Here is a 23,284-nt window from a genome sequence, read left to right as displayed (position 1 = left end):
TATATTTCTGTGCTTACTTGATCTGTAGATGTTGGATTTGTTCTGCCAGCACCTTATGCTTGCCCTAGGGGTGCAAGTCTTTGATGACTGCTCCAGTAATACCTACTTGCTTAATAATGAAGATTACTTGTGATTTCTTTAGGCTGGTTCCTTACTTTTCTGAAGTGTCATGCTTTAACACTTAACAGCTGTGTTGAAACACAGACACTGACATTTTGACAGCAGTGCAGATCTTGCTTTTGGTAGAATTTTGAAAATGGTTTCCAGTATAACTGATAGCAAAATTCAGCAAGAAAAATATTAAATGCTAGGCTTGGTCAAAAATTTCCTCGCATTTTCCGTAGGAAATCTGTTCTGGAATCTTTAAGGATGCTGTGCAGGAAATGATCTTTCCAATAATAAATGTCAGGAAAAATAGGTATTGGGATTTTTGGTTGTTTTAGATCAGCCGTATTCATCTCTGTGTGTGGCATACCTTAATTACTCACTCCTGATGACCCAATAATGAACATGCTGACCATGTCTCAGCTTCACTCCTGTTGCCATGAGTGGTGCTGGCCAGGGCTGGGGTTACTGCTGGGCTGAGGTCCCTGCATGGCCACCATCCTCTGCTGTGGGGCTGTGGCTGGGATGTGGTGCCTGGCTCCCAGTGCCCTGTTCCCAGTGCCCTGCTGCTTGTGCCCTGCTCCCAGTGCCCTGCTAACTGGCATTTGTGCCTTGGTCGCCGTGGGGAGCTGTGGCTGCCCTCAGGCTCAGGGAGCTCGTGCCAGTGGCAATTAGCCTGTGAGGGAGTGTGGAGGCTGCCAGCTCCGCTTGGCCCGTGGGCCCTGGCACTGCCAGCAGTGGTGCTGCTCTTGCCAATGTTCCTGCTGGCTGTGCCAAGGGCCCCGTGCTGGGCCCTCTGCGTGGGGGAGACCTGGAGCACAGGGGAGGGAAACCTCCCCTCCATCTCCCTCCAGAGCTGTTCTCCCCATGGAGCTGATGGAGACGTTCCTGACGTGCCACTTCTGCATGAACAGCGTTCCCACTGGGAGCAGCGCTTTTACTGCAGGAGACTTACCTTGTCTCTCAGTTTGCTTGTGCGTGGCTCTCTCTGTGTTAAGCTATTTGATTCCTCAGCCTTGTTGCCTGCTTTGTTCCTTGAATATTTATCTTCATCTCCTTTCTTTTCCACTGATCCATATTTGTGTTTGATAAGTTTCCAATTGTTTCTGTTGAGTGCTCTGCTTTAAGTAGGCTTATTTTGGCACTGTTACTGTACTATCTTAGTGTTTAGGCTGCATGTTTTGCTCTTTTTCCTTCTGGGCACAGTGGTATCATTTTCTCAGTATTTTGGTCTTTTTGTTTTTTGGTACTTCTTAATATGTGTTAGAAGCCTGTGCCCCTTTTCTGCTTCAAGTCCTGAGGTTTTCTATGGTTTCTGGACTTAGTGTGATTTTTTTTTGTCCCTTACAGAGGAAAGAAAAAGACAAAACAATTCCTGAACAACTTCAAGGTTCTTAGGTTTTGTTAATAGGCAAATAGGCTTTTTGGGCCATCTTTCTGAACTTTCTGTGCAGAGTTACCAGTTCTAGTCTCCCAGAATTGTTTGTGTTGTAGAGCAAAGATAGAACTGGGGGAAATGCTCTGGTTGCTTCTCTGACGTTCTTACATGGTACAAATGTTTCTAAAACCACTGGCATAATGAAAGAAAAGAGCTTTACTGAAATACACTTACAACTATTAAAGTCAGGTTTTGCACATTTACCGATTTAGAGAAAGCCTTTGGAGGGGATAGAGCATTTCAGGAATTATTTTCTGGGCTGTCCAGGGTTATTTCCCTTAGGAAGACTAGTTTTATATTCTCAGTGTCTGATTCTCAGTTCCTTGGACATGAGAAAATCATTCTTAAGTTTGTGGGAACAAATGACATCTTGTTTGCATGGTTGCTCTTCTTGTGTCAGCCTGTGATGGCTCAACAGCAACACCAAAGATTCTCCCTGAGTCCCCATAGTTGCTGTTGGTTCAAACAGCGAATGCCTCCAATGAGGTGACACGGCTGTGCCTCTGCTCGTGGTGTCACCGTCAGGAGGGCAGGGGCAGAGGGGACACAGCCTGTCTGCAGGGGCCTGTGCCATTGCTCTGGAGTGACCTACTGGCCATATTAAGGAGTAAGATTTGTTCTGGAAGATCTACTAATGTCAATGAGCTCAAGAATTCAAATATTTTGTGGAAAGAAAGAGGTGATTCAATGAAATGTTGCCTGAGTTTACTAATGACTGTCCTTTGATCCTTCTTGCTTCTTTTCATGTGTTGCCCTCTCATAGAGGCATATTTTGAGAGCTTTTGTTTGGGTTTTGAAGGAAATTGTTAATTTTTGTAAATACAACAAAAGATAGTTAATTGAAAATTGCAGATGCAGTAACTTGCAAATTTGCTATTTTTAGCATGTCTTCAAATTTTCCATTAAAACCCCCCTACTAGCCCCCCAATTTTCTAATTTAAGGTCTCTTGCTCTGCTGCTATTCTCCTGCTGTGCTTAATAATAATTGCTTGTTGAGAAAAGGCTGTTCTTTGTGCAGTGCTAGTTCAGCACTCTGGAGAAAGGTAGCCAAGGAGCCTCTGTGTGTGTGAGCTACAGACTGCAGATACAATGTGGTCAGGCAGAAAAGGATAAGAAAGTATGGGAGGTATCACAAAGGGAAAAGAAGAAGATGGCAGATAAAGGAATGAGATGGAAACAATGAGGAATGATCTCGAGATTGTGCATTTCTTTTACAAATGAGATCTGTGGTTCATGAAAGAAGGATGTGATAATGGACAGAAGGTGAGATCTGAGGCACTGAAAAAGCAGCCAATCTCAGATGTGAACAATTCATGATTATTCTTTAGAAAATTTTGCTGTCTTAGAAGCGCTTTAGAAAAGAAAATTTCATTATGCTTGCAGATTCCATTTTCTGTGGGATGCACTGTAGGTTTTAATGTCCAAAATATGTCAGAAAATAAACTGTTACCTGAAGTGGTTGAGTCACGTCTGCTAAAGAGAAATGTGGATTTTACACTCAAATTTATAGTGAAGAGACTTAAACAATACTAAGGACCAAAAAATTTGTTTAAAATTTTGATACTCCATTATTTTGAAAAGGAATCTTGTACCTACAATGGGGTAGGGATCTTTGATTGGCTTCTTAGAAGTTTCATGGTAATAAACAGACATTTAGCAAATATTACCTTCAAGTGCTCATGCAAAGAAATTTTTAGACATTCTAAGAACCTACACACAGTAAACATGGGGATATTTGAAATTTATATTCAGGATGATTCCATAAATCCTCTTGATTTTCTTCCACTTCTTGGAATGTATGACATGCTATTGACAGTAACATCAACACATTTTATTGGAGATGTCTGAGGTATTGATTATCAGTTTAAAAGTTTGGTTTCTCCATTTTCTTTAAGTCGCTGAGAAGTTATGTATTTTTCCAAAGTACCCTGAAATGGAATTAAATATTAAAAAATATTTGAAACATAAAACTCCCCTGATTGGCATAAGCAAATATAATTACATTAAACTAATAAACACATTGTATTAAATCAATAAAAATATGTTTCAGCGATGTAGAAACTAGTCATCCTTACTTATGTAGTTATGAAATTCATGGATATCTTTGTTAGAAGTTACACAAAAGTAACAGCTTGTATGGAAATTGCCTGATTGTGTGGTGGAGAAATGTGTTACTTCCACATTCAAATTTTATAAAATTAGATAGAATGAAAGACTTGGTACTTGTGTATATATTTGTTTTACATATTTTAAACATTTGGAGAACCTTTTTTAATTTTGCTCAGAAAATAATATTAAAATAAATTAGTAGTGCACCATGGTTTTGAACAAACCCAGATAATAATCAGCAAAGTGCTGATCAGTGATAATAAAAAAATAAACTTCTGTTGCAAGATGGTTCTGAATCTCTGTTAACGTCCTGACGGTGAGTTCAGATGAACTGCATTCAGTGTTACAGGAAAACATGAATCTTTGACAGAAATGGCAAGTATTGAACTGGCCAAGCACAGAAACTGGCTCAGGGGTTTGGGCTGGTGTCACCTGCTCAGCGTGGAGGTCACCTGCTCTGACAGAGGGTCAGAAATGTTTCCATTCAGGTTAATGTGTTTTTGAAAAATAATCATCAGCAATAACAGATTTCAGAGCGATCCTCTGGAAGAAGATAGAGAGAAAATAATGTGTATGATTGAGAGTTTAGCATATAGATGACTTAAAATTCACATTTTAGGACTGATTTATTTTACTGTTGAAGTGTGATGTGATTAGCTGCAGGTAACTACTGCTGGCAACTCACTGAGCAAAAGTGTCCTAAAATACCTGCAGGTATTTCTGAAAATACTGGAAAGCAACAAATTTATGAATGCTCTTATTACAGTTCTGTGGTTTTAAAAAAAAGAGTTTGACAGCTACAGAAGATGCTAAGCTGTGATTCATATGTGCTGATTTGCAATAACAGCTAGAAAATGCACATTGTCACCATGAATTTTAATTGACTGGGAGAACAGGCGCTATTTGCCTAAATTTAGAGTAGTTTAAGTTTCAAGGTCTTCACTTTTTTCTGTCCTTCATTTTTCATGTAAAAGTCTTTTTCTCTGGTACATCTTGCAGATGGGATTCTTACTTCTTGATGTTTACATAGAATAACCCTATTTACTGTTGGGTTCCAGAAAGTGGGTCATACAGCTGTTGCATATGGAAGATTTCCCAAGGTTACTGGGGATTAGAGTGCAGAATTCTTCATATTACCACAAGAGAGCTTAATTTACCTGAAGAACATTTTGTTGTTAATTAAAATTTTTTATGGCTGTTTAATTTCTGGTACTTCTGCTAATCTGATGTTTTTACCTGGCACTTTCCCAGATTGCTCTTATTCTAAATAGAATTCTTAATGCTTGAATGGGTTTAGCCTCTGTTCATCTTTATGCATAAAAACTTACCAAGACTGACTTTCAGTCAAAATCTTATAGCTACAATTTAATGATTCCTTGATCCTTCTGATTAGTATCTTTTTTCTCTTTACTGAATTCTGGTGAAATGCCATAAATTTCTATTTCCTCACAAGACAAGTTTCTATAGGGAAAGTAATAAATTGCCTGTATTTCTTTTACTTTTTATCCCTTTACTTCAGATTTAAAGGCTTTGTTATCCTGAGTGCTAGCAATTCACAGACTTAATTTTTCACATTTCTGTAATTCTTGGAATTGGGTGTAACAACATCCAGACAAGTTAGTTGTTCTGCAGACTGTATAAAAGGCAGTCCTACTGTGTCTGCTGAAAGTGTTTAACTTCCTTGACTTGCACATGGCTCTTTTGCTTTCAATAGCAAAGTAATTAAAATCCCACCGTGATGAGAAATCTGGCTTTTATGTAGAGCTTTTTTGTGTCTGAAAACATTTTCTGATCTACTTTCTCTCACTGCCCTGGAGGTCTGCTGCAATTTCTAAAGCAGATCACCTGACTTAGCACTGTTATTCTTCTTGACAACTACCCAAATGGCCTGATCTGTGTAAGCACAAACATTGTATTGTGGTTTTCAGCAGCATAATATTTTCTAGTATTGCCTTTCCCCTTTACCTTCCATGTTATTCCTTTGGTAAATTTTGTATTCAGCTCTTTCAAACCACCAGTAGTGGCTGCACTTCAATCATGCCCCTGTTACACCAATAATGATCCAGTTGCAGGGTTGGGCTCATGTTAGTTGGTTGAAGAGCAATTTAGGGGATGTTTATCTGCAGATAAACAATACTGATTTTTTCCTCTCTACTATCTAATTCTGTTCTCAATCAATACACCTCTGAATTTGATTTTTAAAGTTATGACTTCCATTGTTTGTTTTCAACAATTGTAATGGGGTATGGATTTAAATGTGCATTCAGAAATGCAAATGAATAGATTTCCAGTTTTGCTGCTTTGAGTATTTTCAGATATTTAACTTGTACTAAAGATCTAAACTTCGAGTCAACTGAACACATTTCACAGTGCAGTCAAAGATAGCACAAGGGCAACATGTTTTGGTGTATTTTAAACCTGCATATGTTCTTGAAGTGCTTTGTCACTTGAAACATCAGCCATCTGCCAGTGTCTCCTCTTTGTGGGGAAGGTTGCTGCCAGGGCTGGAGGGAAGCGACATTAGTGGCTTTGTGTGACCTCGGATCTCCTTGATCCTTTGCAATCCGGTTTCAGAGTTAATGTGGAGATTTCACTGGGCTCATTGGCTGATCTCCTCCTGGTAATAGTTAAAAGTCCTTGTGGGTTCCTTTAAATCTGACCAAGGTTTTATGATAACAGTCCAGGGTTTTTTAAAGTTGTCGGTAACCATTGCTGGAATTAGATCCTTGATCTTGGGATTTCTGTTCTGTGCAGTTTCGGATGCTTAATTACCACTAACAGGAGGGACCTCTAATAGAGGATTCCACAGTGTCTGTTTTTAAGCTCTCTCTGTTCAACACTGGTGAGCAGGTGGTCCTGACAAAGCCCACGAAGCAATTAGAGCCACAGGATAGCAAAATGGAGAGGGCAGAAGGGTCTTGCCTGTTCTTCGCTTGTGCCCTGCCAGACCTGCTTTTTTTTCCTGGTCTGTTGCTGAGTTATTCATGATTAAACTGTTAAAATTTCAATCTGTAGACTGTTTTCCTCTTCCTTCCCTTTTGCTTGGTGTTGCTTCAATAAACCATCATCTCTCCTGCTAATGAGAAGTCTGTTCTGATAAAATATATTTTTTAAATTGCTGAAGCTTAAGTAAACCCATGTTCTGTTTGAGGGGTTGCTATACTTAACATACATGTTAACAGTTATGAAAAAAGATCACTTAAGGCTTTTCTGTTTTTTCCCAGGCTAGTCAGCTCCTGATCTTTAGAAAATCTTGTCTGCTTTTCTAGTCAGGTTCACTCAGAGAGCAAATAAGCACTGTCAGGTTCAGCAAATATTTTTGCAATTTACTGCTGTAATCACATAATAGTATGATTTTAGCTGAAGCATCTTTGATGGGCAGAATTAGAGTTTATTATATAGGATGTCTGTATTTTCATAATTTTCCTGGAATTAAGGAAAAGGAATATATCTATATCAATGGCTTACTTTTAACATGCTTCAGTTATTAAAATTGTATGCATATCAAAATGCTTACTCATCAAAACCATCTCTTTCTTTCAGGGTTTTTAGGAACCACTTGTGAAGACAAAATAGACCCTTGTGCATCATCTCCCTGCCAGAACAATGGGACCTGCTATGCAGACAGACTTGCCTTCTCCTGCAGTTGTAGTCCTGGATTTACAGGACCCACATGTGCTCAGCTCATTGACTTCTGTGCCCTGAATCCGTGTGCACATGGCATTTGTCGCAGTGTTGGAACCAGCTACAGGTGCCTCTGTATCCCTGGTTCGTACCAAGTCACTTCCTTTGTAAATCTTCCAGTAGTTTTGTATGTAGCTTCAAAATATAGTTTTAAATTACTTTCTTTTTTTTCCCTTTTCAGTCTGTAAAACATATTGAACAGATGTTTTATCTGTTTAGAGTAATGATAGGAATCTACACATTACACATTCTGTTTGGAAAATCAAAAATTGCAGAGTGAGCTCTGAAAATACCCACTGAGATCCATATGGCTTGGTTAATCACTACAGTTGTATTACAAAACCACAGCCTGCAGGATAAATCTTTTTCAGGTGAGGTATCAGTGCCATTGGAATGAGAAAATTTGGTAGAGAGAATGGGAAATACAATACATCATTAGGGGGGGAGTAAAATCAAACAAGGTGGCTGAACAAAGGTAGAGAAGGAAAAAGAGGGGTTTAGTCCTGCCATCCATGTTTGTATGGATTGTCTCTCTTCAGAAGTTCCAGTGGTGCTGCCCGGGTGGGGACTGTGAGGGGGCTCAGCTGGGAACTGTGTGATAACTCAGCTTGGCAGTGAGTGGTGTCTGGGGAGCACTTGGCACAGCTCCAGGGTTTATTTTCTTCATGTAACACAATATTGGGGTGCTCATAGCTCTCTTCATACATTTTAGCAATGATATTTACTAGGTGAAGTAGCAGTTAGAAGGAGTGATATCCTCTGCTGTACATCCACCACTGCTTAAGCACCTGCAGAGTGAAAACCAATAATCTTTGTTATCATTTGAATAATTTTGGCACCTCTTTTCTTAAGGCTGTTCCCATAAAGCTATAAACTTGAAAACTGAAGAAATTAAGGGGAAAACAAATTTTCAGTGTACCAATGATAAACAAAGGGTGATACTGGGTAGTTAGTAGCTCTCTGTATACATATTGCCGTGACACACCCATTGTTCTGCAAAGTTCCTTCCAGAAAAATAACCTCTCTGCTGCTTTTCCATGAGTTGTGGCAAACCAGTCACAATTCTTCATCTCTTCCTTCTCAGTCAGCAGGATGTGCAGGTATCCTGCAAAACTCGTATTTGTGGATACTTGCGAATATGTTTTTTTTATAATGAAATCTACCAATGCAGCATTTTTAGGTGTCAGAGACATGGAAGGACCATCAGAGGTTTTTTTTGAGATACTCACAAATGAACACAAGCTAGTGGAAATTTGTAGTTGGATTTGACAGATTTATAGCTAAATTACAGACTTCTTTATAAAGGAGAAAAATATGAAAGTGAAATGGAGACAATACCACAGTGGTGCTATCTTATAATTCATTTGTTGACAGCACTTGTGAATTTATACATACAAGATTATAGGAATCTCCTGTAGAACCTTAAACCATTGGAACATACTAATATGTTTAACTAGAAGAAAAGAAAAAAAACAAGCCTCTATTTTATGGACAGCTTTGCAGGAGGAATCTTCAATTCTTCTGTTGAGTGCTTGCAACCTTTCAGAAACCAGAGGGTAGGTAAATTTTTGTGGCAAAATATGTCTAGGTTTTAAGTGACCTCAAATATTTTCAGCCCAAATATTTCTGTGAATGGTGTGGGCAGTTTTCATCTCAAAAGAAGAATGACATTATGTAATGCAGAAATGCATTTCCTAATATTTCAGAAAGTGAAGATGATAATTCTTTCATTACAAATATTAAGTCTTAAGAGGAATCCTTAGAGAAAAGAAGATGGTATTGAGATGAAGAGCAACAGGCTGAACCATATTTAAATACAGCTAGAATATTCTGTTTTATTGAAAGTATAAACTGGAATTCACAACATATAATTAGTTCTGTCTGACAAAGTATCTTTTTGATTTCAGGTGTTTGAAATTGCTAAGTGCTCTTTCCCTACATTCCTTTTCAGAAATGAGTATTTAATGGTTTTTATATTTACTCATTTCTTTTGGATATTCTTCTCCTCAACCAGCCCCCCCAGAGGACTAAACAGCCTAGGGAATGAACAGGGAAAAAGGTCTGAAGTTAAAAAAAAAATCCAGAAACAGGAAAAAGGTGCTCAGCAGGTACTTGGTAGCACCAACCTAATCATGGATTGGGTGGCTAGTATTTTGTTAACTTGTTTGGATTCACAGCAGGAAGTTGCTGTTTTCCACTCTGGAATGGTACACGCAGTCAGGGTGTGGCCAAAAACATCCCAGCAGAGGGGGGGGAAACCTGCTGAGATGAGGCTGAACAACAAGGAAAGTGATCAAAATGCATCAATGTATTTTGATCTTAAACTGGTTTTTAATATATGGCTGAAACCACAGCTGATTGTTGAAACCAGAGACTGATGATGAGCATTTTTAAGGCTTCCAGTTCTGTGTGTGCCCTGGGAAGTTCTGAAAAGAACATTTAGGATTCAAGTGCTTTGAATTGTAGAAATCAAAACACAGGAGGAGATACTCTACCTGTATAAGTGATGGGAAGATAAGTCAACAGAACCCTGAATTTCTGAATTAATGTGAAAAAGTCTTCTAAATGCCTGTGGTGAAAAGGAGCTGCAGCACTGGGAGCTGTCCAGCACAAGGGCCCCTTCCCCAGTCATCCACAGTAGGAAAAACGAGACACTTCGCTTGCCAAGTAAACCAGTTTTAATGTTCTTCAGCACATTCTTTGCCTGGGGTTCAAACAATGAAAAGCTAATTAAATATTCTTGGGCAAATAAAAACTTTTTCTCTGAACTTTTTCACCTAAACCTGATTAACTGTTGATGGTTGGGTTTGTTGAAAGGTTTGTTCAAGTTAATTCTGTGTCTCTCAGGACATAGTCTTAGATCTCTCATGTTATAGAAACTTACTTTTATTTAAATAATATGAGTGCCTTTAAAAGTGAGCCCAATGAGTAACCATAGGGATTGCATGCAGCACTTATTGAACTCTTTTGTGTAGATCCATGTTTGAAATTTAAAAAAGCTATTTCTTTTCTCCAAATGTTATATGGGCTGCTGTAACCGTCACTTTTAAAACTAGCGTTAATTACTTCATATAGGGGTGGACATAAAGACCAAGTGATGTGAGCTTGCCATTAATCTATCACTAATTTAAAAACTTGTGTAGCTCATTTCAGAAGTTCCTTAAAGAACTGCACCTAAGTGGTAGCAAAATGGGAATAGAGAGAATAATTTTTTTCCTTGTTTTATGCCCTTTCATTGTTGTGAATGTACCATTATTGGTTTTTTTGAAGTCATAGCAGCAGGATTTGCACCAGTTGTCTGCAGGTATTTTCCCCATGAGTTAAAGGGAAATAAACAGTGGGTAAATGTGAGTCAACTTCTGTGTAGATCAGCATTTAGGAGACATTGTAAGACACATTTTTCTGGTGGTTTGTGTAATTATTGAGTGTAAGGCAGGTAAGAGCAATTAAATGTGAGGATTCCTATCTTGCAATTCCTGAAGAAAAAAACCCTAAAGTAATGACTACAGACCATGGCCTAACACATTTTTGGTATCTCTATCACAAAGCCGTTTGTTAGAGTGGGTGAGTTACATCTCTGGTATATTAAGAAGCTGATTCTGTCGACAATTTTGCCTGAAGAGACTTTGACAGTCTCTGTTACTTTATTGTAAAGTGGATGAATGAAATTTGTGTGCAGTTTAGGAGCATTATCAGGGGTTAATAATAAAGATCTTATCATACATTAGCAGGAAAGAAATGGTCTCTGCCTCCTGACCCTGCGGCTCTCTGGCTTGCAGGCTCTCAGTGCTGGTGAGCCCTCCTAGACCACTGCCTTCTTTGTACGGGAGTATTTCAGACATGTCCCTGATTTCCTATACATTTTCTTTACATATATCTTAATGGAAACTTTATTAAATGACATTTTTAGAACTCTTTTCTGTATTGGTTATCTGGCACATCTGAAACATATGGTTCTAAAACTTTGGAACCTGCCACTTACATTTTTGTGTTCTGCTCTAGGATGTCGTGCCATGTTCTTTTTCTTTTTTTTTCTTTTTTCTTTTTGTTAGGTATTTTGCAGAGGATATAATTTCCTGTTACAGAAGCAGAATGCTGCAGAGTTTTGCTTAGGTGTGTGACCTGAATGCCATCCTTCCTTTCATGCACTGTTTCTACAAGCAGGCACAGTGTCTGTTGGTTTTTCATCTGTGTTACTTCTGCCTCAAAAATTAAACAAGAGAGGAATTTTAAATAGTTCCAATTACACCAAGGTCTTTGCAAGTCTCCTTGCTTGGTAGGCAGTTTGGTTCCAATGTTTTTTGGGCCAGGGTACAGATTTGAAGAATGATAAATGGTAGTAGTTATACTTGCATAGCTGCACAATTTGCAGAACACACAACCAGGCATTTACTGCTAATTTTTGAGTGTGTTGGCTTTCATTGTGGGCATCACTGTAAATAATCTCCATCATCTAATGCTTGTACAGGAAAGTTCATTTTTATAACCTAATTTGGAAGGCAGTCTATTTCTTTTGAATGGCCCTGTCTCCAGAATGGGATGGAAAAATGTGTAAGTTATTTTCAAGCTGAACATGCTAGTTTTTCAAATGTCTGCTGAGGGGCTCTGTGGAATTCCCAAGCCTGTGCAACCATACCTACTTTGTATTGTGTGTGTCATTTTTCAATTGCACATGAAACCTTACTTTTACATCTTTAATTATATGCTTACAGATCCCAATTATTAATATTTATCATCTGAGCCTTTACAGGTGACAAAGAAATGCTCAGTATTTGGATATTATATTCATAGTTTGTGTCATGTGTTTTCATGCTTACCCCATGTTAAAGAACTAATTTGTTGTAAATCCCCATGCTCATTTGTTGAATTTCTCATCTAGCACCTGTCTGTGAAACCAGTGGGACCCTATTTTGTCTGTTTGGAGAATGTTTATTTAGTCCCTGGATCTCAAAGCAGTTTCTTCCTTCTCTTAAACCTTTTCTCTTAAATCTTTTAACTCTTTATACTCAATTAATTTAATACAGCTGATGTTATAAATTTAAAATGCAAATATTTAATATAGTATTTTTAATTTTTGCTGGTCCAAAGTGGAGGAATCTATCTAGAAGTTGCATAACTTAATATTGGAGCAAATGTTTGCATTTGGGTTTCTTGAAGACATAGGGGTATAGATTTTGAAACTGCAAAGCACATGTACAGACATTAATCTCTGCCTTCTACTTTATAAATATATATGATGGCATATATAGAACATTTGAAAAAAGGAGGAAGAAAGGAGTTTCAGAAAAAAATCTACAAGGTATGAAGAATGGTGGCAACTTCAGTAGTAGTACCATGGAGTGTGTTTCCCTTGATTTTCTGCTCATGCAGCTTAATAGATGGTTCTGGGAGCACAGTTTTATCTCAGTGCCCTTGCAGAGGCCAGTGTAACATTTGTCTGTAGCAGTAGCAATTTCTTTTTTCTCTGTCTTTTCCCTTTCAACATTTTGGAACTGGGGCAGGATATGCAAGCTCTGGCAGAAGTGACTTTAAGTTAATTCCAGTCTCGCTGACTGAGCCCTTTATTGCTTCTGTTTCTTCACCTTGTTTCCACTGCTACGTTAAGACAACCTTCCATGCAATCTGGTCATGCCTTCCTACCTTCCTGCCATCTGGAGCAGTCTTGTTTTTTTCTCTTATTTAACTGCTATATAAGCTCAGATTTAAACTGAACACATTTATTTCTTGCTTCTAGAGCATGCACCTCTCTGTTAGTGAACAGCCATACACATGAACTGATGCTGTTCCCTGCAAAATAGGGCTCTCTTGCATTGTCCCCCATTAGGCCTTCCCATAAAGGTGGGGTCTGATGTTCTGCTGCCCTGATTTGGTGAAGTGTTGGTGTGGACAGGCTCAGGGAATCACTGTTGAGGACCTAGTGTCTAAAAAGGCTCAAAGTCTTTCAACTTTGTTCTTTATTGATTTATAAAGGCAGATTAAGCTTCTGCCTCTCCTTTTTTTAAGCTGGTAGTGCAGATATGCTCAAGAGGTTCCTTTACTGTGTCTTTTGCTCTGTCAGTTGCTCTTGAAGGTTTTGACAAGGCTCATGGTTCATGGCTTGTCCTCTTCCCTTCATGCATCTTCCCTTTCCTGTTTTCTTCTCCTGCAGTTTTTAACAGCCCTGTGCAAAGATGGTACAGTTTAGCAGGCAGCTCCTGAAGGCCATGCCAGGCACAGCAGGAAAATAACCTGGGCTCTTCAAGGCAGCCTCCCTGATGCTGAAGAGAAAGGAAGAGGAATTTGGTCATTGAGGCGAGGATGGCAACAGATCTGTTTCTGCCTTTGTAAAGACCGGTAGCAGAGGGAGAGTCAGGTAGAGGGAAAAGAGGTAACACAGGGACATCTTTGTTTCAAAGGGTTTTTTAGGTTTCCTGTCCATTCCCCAGCCTCTGAAGAGAGCAAATCAGAACTTCACTGTCAAGTTCTGCTTGAGTTCATGAAGATGATGTTATTGAAGGCTTTTCCAGTTTCAAGTGACCTGGAAAAAAGAAGTTGCCCTTTTTGAAGCTGCGTTGCCTCATGTGGTTTTTTTTCCCCTGTTCAGGAACAGTAGCTGGAGAAGTGTTAATGCAGGGATTGTTTCTTTCTTTCTGAATATGTCCACAGAAACATTTCACACCCCAAAAGACCTGTGTTTGGCATTGGCTGTGAACACAGAAGTAGCAGAATTGTAACGTTGCTAAGAAGAGAGGAAGCAACTACACTACAATCCTTTATTCTGAAGTTAGTTGCGAAAAATTCCCGTTTCAATCTAAATTCTTAAAAAAATTATTTATGTAGTCTTTTTTAATATAGATATCTGCATTCAGCATGCGTCATGGTTTATATATCAGTCTAGTTTAAAAGCAGTAATACAAGGAGAAAAGCTCATTAAGGACGGTGGTGCCTCTGAGCTCGGTGAGGAGCATCCCTCGTGTGCTGCTCCCGCTGCTCCATTCCGGCAGCTCCAGCAGAAGGAGCTGCAGCCACCGGGGGAGGACAAGGAGGGTGAAATCGTGTGTGGGCGAGACCTGCCCTCTCGTGGAGAGAGGAAACATCTCTCCCAGGCCGTGAGCAGCGTCTGGCAGCGTGGGCTGCCTGCAGCCTCAGCCTCCAAATTCATTGATTCTGGAAGCCAGGCAACTACTCAGTCACAAATTCCCTTCGTTTCCTTTGAAAGGGAGACGTGGAAAATGTTTTTTTTTTCTTTTTTTTTTTTTTTCCTGAATGTGTCTCCTTAAGTCGGTGTTAAACACTGGCAAATCGCAGCTGTTTTTCTTGTAAGTTTTCCAATTTTGGTGGCTTGTATGTTGGCTACAAATGTCACTACAAAGGGTATTTCATAGAACCATAAGCTAGATAAACTTCACCGTAGGCTGGTAAGAAACCCTATAACTTTTAGTATAATTAATTCTATATTACCTGGCTAACAGCTTTGGCAAAAGTGGCTCTGAAATATTTCTTAATAAGCTACTAGTCCAATTAACTATTTCCTATGAAAGAATAATTTTGTGCAGAATTGGATTATATTGTATATAAATCTTGAGTAGTACTAACATGTTGTATCTTTATAAATTTTTATTTTGAATTGTCTGTAATAGGGAGGGAGAGAGGCAATGCAAGTGGTGTCTGGAGGTGGCATTTGTCCTATTTTCTATGATTTTGTGAGAATTCTGGGGAAAATTTGGACCAGGAGAGTGAATATAGATTGCTGCTTACTATGATGAGAATTTGCCCCTCTTCTTGGTTCTTCATGATCTCATCCTTTTGTATCTCTAAGTTCTCTGACTAACTACAGGCTATCTGAAGAAGTAAAATCACACTGCAGAATCTACACTCACCCTGTATTTTAGGTCTTTTTCCTGGCATCTTTACTCATGCCCATTGTATATTTATTCATTGTACAGTCACTCCTCTATTGTTTTTACAGCTATATGCAGTGAGCAAACCAAGATTTTTAAAAGCATCTGAGCACGGTTCCAGTGCCTGGCCTTGTATCACAGAGTACAAGTACATATTCATGGTATTATTATGGTGATCACTAAGGCCCTGATGAGTTAAGAAGGTTAAATATTTAACTGATTTAAAGCAAATTAATCTGTGGTAGGGGTGGGAAGAGTGTTCTTATGTACTGCTAACATACCATGACATATTCTATGCATGACTGTTCTTTGGGAAACAGCATTTAATATGAAGGCGTATTTGAAACCACCTGTTGAAGTGTGTAATATAGACCTTTACAAGCTGACAAACAGAGGCCAGCCATTTTTTAAAACAAATAAAAATTTTCCCAGTCTACATTATTTTCAGTATCAGCCAAATATTATGAAATAATAGCCCAAGAATGAAAAATAGTCTGCAGTAAGCACAAGGTGTGTGTCATTACGCTGTGGATGACAGTACTGGTTACAATTTCTATCCTCACCTTTTCAATGGATGGGGTTTTGGTTATTGTATTAAATGCCTATAAACTTAGACATTGTTCCTGGTGTTGGAAAGGCTCTACCTTAAGAAAGAATTAAAAAAGGAAAGAAAAAAAAAAGAAAGAAAGAGAAAAGAAAAATAATAAGAAATAAGAGAGGAAGCTTTTCCTAAAAAAAGTAAAACTTGAATTTATTGAAGAGAAATTAAATAAGCTTCTTGGTATCAAAAATAATAGTATTTAAAATGACCAGGTTTATGATTCTTCATCTCTAATATCAAGAAACAAATACTACCAGCAAACATATTTTAGCATTACAGCTAGTTTATTTCCTCTGTTACACTACAGTAATTAATGCTGTTACTTTATATGAGTAGGTACTACTTTGACCTGATGCACCATGTGTAGAAAGTAATTTCAACTTCTGTTAAGACAAATGGTTGTATGGCACACTAATGAAAAAAGTGCTGTTTCAAGTGGATTAACTCCTTTTTCTTGCCTCATGATGCAAAGGGCTCAGTGGCTGTTAACAGGTCTTGCAGCTTTTCTCTGCGCCTGCTTTCTGTGTCTGCCTAATCAGGCTGTAATACCTGCCTAGAATTGGGAACACTGCAAAGGAAAGTACCTCAATGCTTCTGCAGGGTTTTGACATTGTACAGCTTTAAAGGTAAACATATTATCATTCTAACTACTGTTACACAATTATCACTTCTTTGATGAAAAGTGGCTTTCATGCAAGGAGGATCAAAGGGAGTTGGGAGATCTGTCAATATTCCTGTATCCCCTTTTACAACCAGAGTGTGGGTGTTCCTGTTGCTGCCAGTGGCCCCTGCCATCAGCCTCCATCCTTGCAGCCTCCTGTGGTTTATCACAGGCCCTGGGACTTCACTCAGAACATTGTGCTTCCAGTATTTTTGGGTGATTTTCAACTGGGGAGCAGACGCGTTTAAAATCAATGTTTTAACATGTACCTGTGTGTGCACGAGATTTAAATCCCACAGTCTATAGTTACCTAATTGTTAATTTGTGCTGGGAAGTGTTTCATAGCTTGTTTTCTTCCCTCTTCATGGGATTTAGGTTACCATGGCCTTTACTGCGAAGAGGAGTATAATGAATGCCTTTCTGCACCCTGCCAGAATGGAGCCACCTGCAGAGACCTCGTCAACAGCTACGAGTGTGTGTGCCTTGCTGAGTACGAAGGTAGGATGGGTTTGTCTCTTGGTTTTTCAATTGTTCTCTGCATTTTTTTAGAGTAGATTCTGTTACAAACAGAGATACACCACACCCTCCATTGAGCAGAAAGAAATCCCTCATGTAAAATTAATGAAAACAAACTTCAATATAGATCTTGATCCCATAATCTTTATCCAAATGAATAGTTTAGATTTATCTCACCTGTGAGGAATGCATGTCCTTGTCTGGGGACAAATGGCTTCCCTCTGTTCTTATTAGGTGTAGCTTTTTTATGCTGTTTATAAGATATGTAAGAAAGTGATGAGTTTTTTGAAGAAAACATAATTGTTAAAAAGAATTTTTCATCAGTTATTGTTTGGAACTTTTACATGGAGAGTTTTTCAAATTACTTTTTTATTCATTTTCTCCAGTGAAGTGAGCTAGAAACAAAATATTAATAAAATATTAATATTTGAAATAGATTAGCACAAAGAAGTAGAAATAAGAGTTTTATGTTGATCATTTAGAAGACTGTACAGCCCAGAGAGAATAGGAGCTCTGTGAATGCTTTCCCATGTTAACTGCAGCTATTCTTAGACATATTCAAATGGAATGGGTCTTTGGCATTTTTAAAGTAATTTATAAAATAGATGAGAAGAGTATATGTTTAGCTGTTCAAAATCTTTGATCTCACAGTAGATTTCAGCTGTGAAGAGATTAACACATACCAGTGGTGTGTGACATGTCCCTCTGTGAAGGGCTAAAATGATACTTTTTAGTGTATTCTGTTTGGAATCATGCTGTGAGAATGTTTTCAATGAAATTTTATATGCTATTAGAATTTTAAAAAATATGTATATATTTTACACAGAATTACTATGTTTTAGGGAACATTGCTCTAGCATTTTGTCATTAAGCATATCAATCCTTATCTGTGTTGATAAGTAATGCTCACTTAACAGCTGCTTGAGGCTAAATATGTATTTCATGCTGGTGATTGCACTGCTCTTTGACAATAGGTACAGAATTCATCATTTTAGAAGCTTAGTGAGGAAATGACCCTCAGCTTTTCATGGCAGTTTAACCAGCACTAAACCACAATGTTATGACTTCATCTTCTGTTCTCATCCAGCCCGTACACACAGCTGAAATCACTGTGTGCACAGCACATTATACTTTAACTGAAAGCAGAGAACCTGATCCTGTGAGCACTTTTGGCTGCCTACTGAGCTTTCATCACTCCAGCACTTCAGGTGCTCAGTGACACTACTGAACAGAGCTGAGGCACCCAGCTCAGGATGCTCTGTGAGCCACCAGAGACCTCCAGTTTAGCACCACCAACCCACTTGCAGTCCCCCTTCTGCCTTCATCCCTGTGATGCCTGCACTGAAGTTTGTGCCAGCAGGTGCCTGTGGGCTGCTGGCTTTGCTGGCTCCTCCCTGCAGGATGCTCAGCCAGAGTGCTCTGTCTTTTGGTGCTAATGCTGCAAAGGTTAGCAAAATGAATTTGGCAGGTCTGGAGTGAGTGAGGACTCTGTGTGTGTGTGTGTGTGTGTGTGTGTGTGTGTGTGTATGTGTGTGTATGTGTATATAAATAAGTTGCTTTTATGTGTATTTTTCATTTTCATAATTGACTTGAGATCGTTGGTTTTATGTAACTCACATAAGCTTGCATTGCTGCACATAATTGAAGTGTTGTACACTAGAGAATTAATTTCTTTCCTTTTAGTCACTCACTCAGAGTCTCCAAATTCAAATTTACAAACTGCCCGATTCTAGTGCAACAAAATTCCTGAAAGAGGTTAGGAAGGAGAAAGGCAGGATCAGCTGCACATCCACTTTTCATATGTATTTGTTTCACCTCTATTTCACCTTTCCTACCCCTCCATCACTGTGGGTTCTGTAATCCCCACCAAGCAACATAATCATTCAGTATCTCATTATTAGAGACATTCTCCTGATGCCAAAGCTGTATTGCAGTTTTTATACATGATAGGCAATATGAATTTATGTTTCTATTTACCATCACAGAATCATAGAAGGTTTTGGGTTGTGCATCTTTGGAGTGCAGGACTGTAAGGATTTACAAACATGAACCACCCTATAAAGTGAAAAATGTGTGAGGAATTTTTAAGTGTGACCACATGGGAGCATTCAGAACCCAGTCCTGCTCTCCAGCTTGTTGAAACTCTTCTAAAAAAGTGTAAGAATGGCAAAACTTGAAGATAACTTGGGATTTTAGCTAAGTAGTCATTCCCAAGAAAAAAATGGCAGTAAGACTTAGATTTAGACATAAAACTTAAATTAGTGGATAAATTTAAGCAGGTATTTTAAATTGAAGTTAATTTCACTGTAGCAGATACATTATAAATGAAGTCCCCCTAATCATTCATTATTCACATAAATGTGTTTCAGTGCCATCCCTGCACTAATTAGATCATTCATGTATTGATTTTCCTGGTTTTATCTGAACAGTAGATCCCAAGAAGTGGCTGCATGCAGCAGTGGCAGTACAGCCTCTGTGCCCATCCCTAGTGGGAATCTGCTGTGTTCCATGTTCTGTGTGCCAGATGCAGCTTGCCCTGTCTCCTGCAAGGCAAAGCTGCTGCATCCACAGAGCCTACACTGAGCATGAAAGAGTGAAGGTAGTGGCATGAAGTAGAGCCACCCAATTCTTTGGTTTTAAATATCCATTTGAACAAATTAATTTCTTTTTGTTGCCTTATACTCCTAATTTTCCTGCAAAAGTTAACAAGAGGCTACAGAATGCTTATGTATATTATTACATAAGTTATTACACAAAATTCTTGCTCAAGACAAATATTGCTTACATTTTATTGAAGAATATGAACTGATCAGATTATGCTTTTTTATACCATTTTTTAAATAGACATCCAGTAGTTCTTAGCAAAAGTTGCCCTATCTCTCCTAGCCCAAAGCCTCTGTGTAGGAAGAGTGGAGAGACGTATGGTAGTTTTGGCAAGTATGTAAAAGGTTTAGCCAGCATAAAATACATGGCTTTAGTCTTATGACATTGGCCTAATAAGGACAGGTTTGGAGACTGCACATTCATCCAAGTGAAATCAAGTTATTGTATGTACTCATTTCATGCTGTCAGCATCAGTCATGTTAATGGCAATTACTGGTTTTCCCTTTTCAGGAAGGCACTGTGAACTATACAAAGATCCCTGTGTTAACATCAACTGTCAGAACGGTGGCACTTGTGACAGTGAAGGTCTAAATGCTACGTGTGTTTGTGCACCTGGATATGCAGGCAAGTGGTTTGTATGTTACACAGAACGTCTGGTTGTCAGTGTTCACTGAGTCCAAAAGAAGACAAATACCAAGTAAGACTGTGTCTCTTCAAGAAACAAATTAATTTGGACTTCACTGAATTGTAGTCAGTCTAGTGAGAATGAAAAATTCTCAATATTACTTACAACTGCTTTGAACTTTGTAGTGAAAAAAGCCTATTACTAAAGAGACTTTGCTAAGCTAACAGCTATTTAACATGCCTTATGACCTCACTGAGACTAGATTGCATTTTAACACTATCATTTTGAAGACTTCCAGGTAAGCTAATATACTAATTGGACACTGGAAACTGGAAAATGTTTTAACATTGACCTTAGTTACTGTGTGCTCAAGAAACAACTTATTCCATTACTTTAATATGCAATTGCTAAAAGCCCTAAAGTGCTTGTTATGAATCAATTTACACTTTCAGAGTCCTGGTAAGGAGCCCATTTAATCCTTTGGCCTTGTATTTAGGCTGACATGATGGGTGTAATACAAATATCTGCTGTCAAGGTAATTTACGACCCGATGCTCTGTTAGTCATGTAAGGTAATAACTAATGTGATTGTAATAGATAAACCCATTCATAGCTGTTTTATAGATCAAATTGTGCTTTTGATCTGTGCTAATTAAAGGGCGTCTTTGGAAAAGAATCAGCTTTCCATTGTGCAATGTCTGTTTCTCAGAGACACTGATTATATACGTTATTGCATGTCAGAATATACATGATGAACTGTTACACTACATTTTCTTGGGGGGGGCAACGACATTTAGAGAAATGAGATACAGAGTCTGGGCGAGGTTAGCCAAGTCCCTTAGTCCTCAGACTTTGGTTTCACCTCGTTGAATGAGGACAATACTTCCTTCTTGGAACACTTTTGGTGTTCTAAGAATAAAGATGCTATTGCACTGTAAATGTTCTGCAGTAAGAGAGAAATGAAATGACTGACAATGCACTTGCTGGGTCAGGCACCTGCCATATATAGAACTTTGGATTTTGTTGGGTTTTTTCCTATGCAAGGTGAAGAATGTGAGATGGATGTAAATGACTGTGACAGCAACCCATGTCACCACGGTGGAACTTGCATGGATCAGCCTGGTGGCTACACCTGCCACTGTCCTCATGGATGGGTCGGTGCAAACTGTGAAATACGTAAGTTTTGTAGTTCTCTAAACATTTCTAAAAATGATATATTAAAGAAATGTATTTGTCTCTACCTATCTGCACGAATCCTCTGAACCATTTGTAAATTATCAAGATCATGTTAAATTAATTTTATTTTAGGCTATAACATTTCAAAAGGAGCTATGAAAGTTAAAAAATTCTATTTCTGGGCACCCTACTTTGAGATGTGTTGGACTAGATTGTCAGAGATGCTGTCTCACAGCTGGGCACTAAACAGTTTGTCTTTTAATTGTGCTTATGCTTCAGAACTTCCTTTCATACTTTGGGTAAAGTGAACATCCTTAGCATTGTAAGCAAGGTCCTAACTGAGTTGTTTTGACTTCTGAGCACCTGCAGTTCTAGTGATGTTTCAGCAAAACAACTTTGAACTTGCTTACCTAATGAAACCACTTCTGTTTAATCGTGCTGTGACTTGTGTGTGCATTCACTTACCATCTCTGTCAGGAATAACTTTTCCAGCCATAGGCCAATTTCCACCAAATTTGTTAGAAAAGAGAAGGGCTCCAAACCAAAATATTTCCAAAGCATTTAGTAAGACTTAGAAAGGTTCCACGGGAGGGCCTAGGGAAGGAACAGCTTCAGTGTGATCTTGCTGCTTAGTTTAGAGAGAAGCTTCTCTGTAAGGGCACCCTTATGAGCAGTGGAGAGTCCATGAGAGGCAGAGAGTATGAAGCCCAACTGTGGAAGAGTTAAAATGGAAATTAAACTTCATTGGTTCTGCTTCTCACAGAGCTGCTTTGTATTTCCCTGATGTCTTGTTCCAGGGCTGGAGATGTTGTTTTTACTATGTGTATTTAACTGCTTGAATGCTCCAGGCACTGTGGTCATAGATCCCTCTGAGTCAATATGCAGACATACAAGTTTATTAGCATAATTGATGGTGCAGGGATAGGTGATAGATTAATAAAATAAATGCAAAGGCTGGAATAAAAAATGTTTTCTTTCTCTTGTTTACATGAGGAGCATATGAAGCTTCAATTTTTTGCTCTCTTTTACTTAAACTTTACTTAAACATATTGACTGCTTTTTAAAATTGATTTTCTTCTTGTTGTGCTTGATATTAGTCCTTACTTGAAACCAATAAATTCAGTTTCAGTGCTTTCTGTTGTAAGCAAAGACTGCAGAAGACCATTACTAGCTACCACCAAAGGTGGTGACAGCACTGCCTGGCTGTTGTCTCTGTGAATGGCAGCCACCCTTCCCTGTGTGTCCAGAGCCAGCAGGATGTTGGGAGCACAGTGCTGTGTGCTATTTGTGATGCTAAAGGGTACTCAGAGGAGCTTTTACTCACAAGGCTGTTTTTAGTGACACCTGAAGTGTGCATGTCCAAGTTTATCAGCAAGGCCATATAATTCTGCCTGCCTTAGCTAAGTAGTGGACTGACAGAGAGATGAGTTTAGTTCTTGGAGAAAACAAAAATCATCCTGGAAACACACTTCCTGGAGTCCCTTGATGCAGTAATAATTGCATTTCTGTCATGTTATGGAATGCCAAAGGAACACAAAGGCTGGCATGCTTTCTGAGCCCTGCAGGTGTGCTCTCCAAATTCAGTGGTGCGTGTCCTGGAGTTCTCTGGCCGTCATGCTCTGGTCACTGAGAGTTTGGCTGTTTGCACCAGAGGTACACAGGGAAGTGCATATGAACACAGGAAAATGAGGGAAGCAGAACAGAGGGTGGAAGGAGCCTTTTTCACTCTCCAGCTACCCAATTATTTCTGCTTCCCCCTGTTAGGGATGCAAGTTCTTTTATCTTGTGACTATGACAAGTAGGGAATCATCTGAATGTTATCTGGCATTAACAACACGACAAGGCTGATTCTCAACCAGAAATGTTAGACCTTTTCTTTCCATCTC

General features: G+C 38.8%; 1 protein-coding gene across 1 annotated transcript in view; it reads left to right on the top strand.

Annotated features, from left to right (window-relative positions):
* The window catches only part of DNER (delta/notch like EGF repeat containing), a 113,598-nt gene that overhangs the window by 79,048 nt on the left and 11,266 nt on the right, over window positions 1-23,284 (top strand). The window contains exons 8-11 of the mRNA XM_071566641.1: window positions 7,196-7,420; window positions 16,854-16,976; window positions 20,109-20,222; window positions 21,267-21,398. Coding sequence (XP_071422742.1) covers window positions 7,196-7,420; window positions 16,854-16,976; window positions 20,109-20,222; window positions 21,267-21,398 — 594 coding nt within the window. The remainder of the gene's footprint in view (window positions 1-7,195; window positions 7,421-16,853; window positions 16,977-20,108; window positions 20,223-21,266; window positions 21,399-23,284) is intronic.

The sequence above is a fragment of the Pithys albifrons genome, chromosome 11 (assembly GCF_047495875.1).
Source record: "Pithys albifrons albifrons isolate INPA30051 chromosome 11, PitAlb_v1, whole genome shotgun sequence".
Taxonomy (NCBI): Eukaryota; Metazoa; Chordata; class Aves; order Passeriformes; family Thamnophilidae; genus Pithys; species Pithys albifrons.
Note: the sequence above shows the minus strand (reverse complement) of the source record. Positions and strands in the feature narration are given on the sequence as shown.